The sequence below is a fragment of the Geospiza fortis genome, unplaced genomic scaffold (genome assembly GCF_000277835.1).
Source record: "Geospiza fortis unplaced genomic scaffold, GeoFor_1.0 scaffold2108, whole genome shotgun sequence".
In the NCBI taxonomy this organism is placed as follows: Eukaryota; Metazoa; Chordata; class Aves; order Passeriformes; family Thraupidae; genus Geospiza; species Geospiza fortis.
Window position 1 is genome coordinate 31,183 of NW_005054941.1, and position 3,308 is coordinate 34,490.

The 3,308-nt window shown below is 58.1% G+C and overlaps 1 protein-coding gene across 1 annotated transcript in view; it reads right to left on the reverse strand.

The window, feature by feature from the left end:
- Positions 1–1,589, reverse strand: part of LOC102035898 (ras/Rap GTPase-activating protein SynGAP-like) — a gene marked incomplete at its 3' end in the record, with an annotated part of 31,754 nt that extends 30,165 nt beyond the window's left edge. The window contains exons 1-2 of the mRNA XM_031065627.1: positions 1,439–1,589; positions 4–154 (exon numbers count right to left, since the gene is read on the reverse strand). Of these exons, the coding sequence (XP_030921487.1) occupies positions 4–154; positions 1,439–1,589 (302 nt within the window). The remainder of the gene's footprint in view (positions 1–3; positions 155–1,438) is intronic.
- Positions 1,590–3,308: the final 1,719 nt, after the last annotated feature.

Here is a 3,308-nt window from a genome sequence, read left to right on the forward strand (position 1 = left end):
TGCCCGGGTGTGTCTCCCCTGTCGTGGTCGGCGCTGCGGAAGCGGGGCAGGATCTGCCGGAAGCTGCTGGTCCGGTCCAGCTTGGGCTGGCTCTTGGTGCGCTTGATGGAGCTCTTGAGGCGCCGGCTCAGGAAGCCTTGCTGGGGACACCGGGGTCACGGGGTCACTCGGGGGTCACTCGGGGGTCACAGAGGTCAGGGGTCACCCAGGGGTCAGGGGGTCACTCAGGGGTCAGGGGTCAACCAGGGGTCACCCGGTGGTCACTTGGGTCACCGGTCATCCAGGGGTCACTGGGGTCACCCAGCATCAGCGGTAATCCAGGGGTCACCCAGGGGTCACCCAGGGGTCACCCAGGGGTCACCCAGGGGTCAGGGTCATCCAAGGGTCACTAGGGGTCAGGGATCACCCAGGGGTCAGCCAAGGTCATCAGGGTCACTGGGGGTCAGGGGTCACACAGGGGTCAGGGGACATTGGGGTCTGGAGGGCCAGAGGTCACCCGGGGGTCATTGTGGCATTGAGGTCAAGGGGTCACTGAGGGGTCAGGGGTCACCATGGGGACACTGGGTCATGGTTTCCATGGTGACGAGCAGCAGTTACCATGGCAACAAACTACTCAGGGCCTGAGTTACCTGGTTACCATGGCAACGGACTACTCAGGCACAGGGTGACCCAGTTACCATGGCAACGGGTCATTCGGGAGCTGTGCGACCTGGTTACCATAGCAACGGGTCACACAGGGTGTCGGTTACCTGGTTACCATGGCAACGGATTACTCCAGACCTGGCTTACCCAGTTACCATGGCAACGGACCAGTTACCCTGGCAAGGGCTCAGTCAGGGCCCAGGTGACCCGGTTACCATGGCAACGGGTTGTTCCAGATCCAGGTCAACTGGTTACCGTGGTAACGGGTCACTCAGTGTGTGGGCTGCGTGGTTACCATGGCAACGGGCAGCACAGGACCCGGGTTACCTGGTTACCATGGCAACGAGTCAGTCTGGACCTGCGTCACCTGGTTACCATGGCAACGGGTTATTCCAGATCCAGGTTACCATGGCAACAGACTATTCTGAGCCCAGGTTACCCAGTTACCATGGCAACAGGTCATTCAGGACCTGGATTACTGGTTACCATGGCAACAGACTATTCGGTACCTGGGCTGTCCTGTTACCATGGCAACAGGCTATTCCGGATTCAGGTTGCCTGGTTACCGTGGCAACGAATTAGTCCAGACCTGGTTACCATGGCAACAGACTATTCGGTACCTGGGCTGTCCTGTTACCATGGCAACAGGCTATTCCGGATTCAGGTTGCCTGGTTACCGTGGCAACGAACTACGGGAACCTTGGCAACGGGTGTGTGAGGTTATTCTGGGTCACCTGGGTCTGCAATAACCCGTTACCACGGTAACCGGGTTACCCGGCCCCTGACCTTGGGTTACCTGGCTGCCATGGCAACGGGTCATTCAGGGCCGTGGTTGCCATGGAAACAGGTGCGGTAGGCTCCAGGTTACCCGGTTGCCATGGTAACAGGTACCACAGGGCTGCGGTTGCCATGGTGACGGGCAGCTGAGCATCGCGGTTCCCGAGCATGGGGACCACAGGGGTCACTGCCCTGTTACCATGGCAACAGGGAGGCGATGGGTCTCAGTAACCATGGCAACAGACACAGTCATGGCAACCATGGCAACGGGGACGTGCAGGGCCAGGGTAACCATGGGAACAGGCCTGGGATGGGGTAACCATGGCAACAGGCAGGCCCACAGCAACCATGGCAACAGGGATGTGCCAGGCCATGGTAACCATGGCAACAAGTGATGGGGGGGTGCAGTAACCATGGCAACGTGCGTGAGGGGTAACCATGGCAACAGGCAGGACCACAATAACCGCGACAACAGGGATATGCTGAGCCGTGGTAACCATGGCAACGGCTGCCTGGGTACCATGGTAACCATGGCAACTTGTGATGAGGGACTGCAGGAACCATGGCAACCAGTGTGTGATGGGGTAACCACGGCAATGTGCGTGTGCTGCCCATGGTAACCATGGCAATGGAAATAGTGGCCACGGTAACCATGGCAACGGCAGGTTGGTACCATGGCAACCATGGCAACGGCTGTGTGATGGGGTAACCATGGCGACATGGAAACAGGGACCAGGGTAGTCAAGGCAATGGGCGTGTGATGGGGTAACCACGGCAACAGTTACCCCAGTAACCAAGACAACGGATGTACGGGGGACCACAGTTACCGTGGCAACGGGTGATGCGTGAGTGCGGTAACCACGGTAACACGGAAACAGGGATCAGGGTAACCATGGCAACGGGTGACAGGGAACACAGTAACCATGGCAACAGCTGAGCACCACAACAGTGTAAGTGTGGCAATGGGGGGACTGGGGTACTTGGTAACCATAGCAACAGGTGTGCGCCGGTGTAACCATGGCAACAGGCACATGGGGACCACAGTAACCATGGCAGCATGGAAACAGGACCATGGTAACCATGGCAACGAGTGATGGAGGACTACGGGAACCTTGGCAACGGGTGTGTGACAGGGTAACCATGGCAACAGGTGATGGGTGACTGTGGTGACCATGGCAACGGGTGACCATCAGTGGTGTGCACTTGGTAACCATGGCAACGGGTGTGTGATGGGGGGGACTGTGGTAACCATGGCAACACAGAAACAGGGACCAGGGTAACCATGGCAACGAGTGATGGAGGACTACGGGAACCTTGGCAACGGGTGTGTGATGGGGTAACCATGGCAACGGGTATGTGATGGGGTAGCCATGGTAACATGGAAAGGGGACCGTGGTAACCATGGCAATGCGTGATGGAGGCCCACGACAACAGGTGTATTGGGAACGTGGTAACCGCGGCAACGAGTGTGCGATGAGGTAACCATAGCAACAGGAATATGGGACCACAGTAGCCATGGAAACAGGACCATGGTAACCATGGCAACGTGTGATGGAGGACAACAGTAACCTTGGCAACGGGTGTGCAGTGGGGTAACCATGGCAACGGGTGTGTGATGGGGTTGCCACGGCAATGGGTGGTGTTGGGTAACCATGGTAACACGGAAACAGGGACCGGGGTAGCCATGGCAACAGCTGAGTACCAGCGTAAGTGCGGCAATGGGGGCTGGGCACTCGGTAACCATGGCAACAGGTGGTGGTGGGTAACCATGGCAATGGGTGTGTGATGGGGTAACTGTGGCAACGGGTGCATTGGGACCACGGTAACCATGGCAACGGATACCCCGAATAACCAAGACAACAGGTGGGGGAAGGGGAAAATAGCATGGT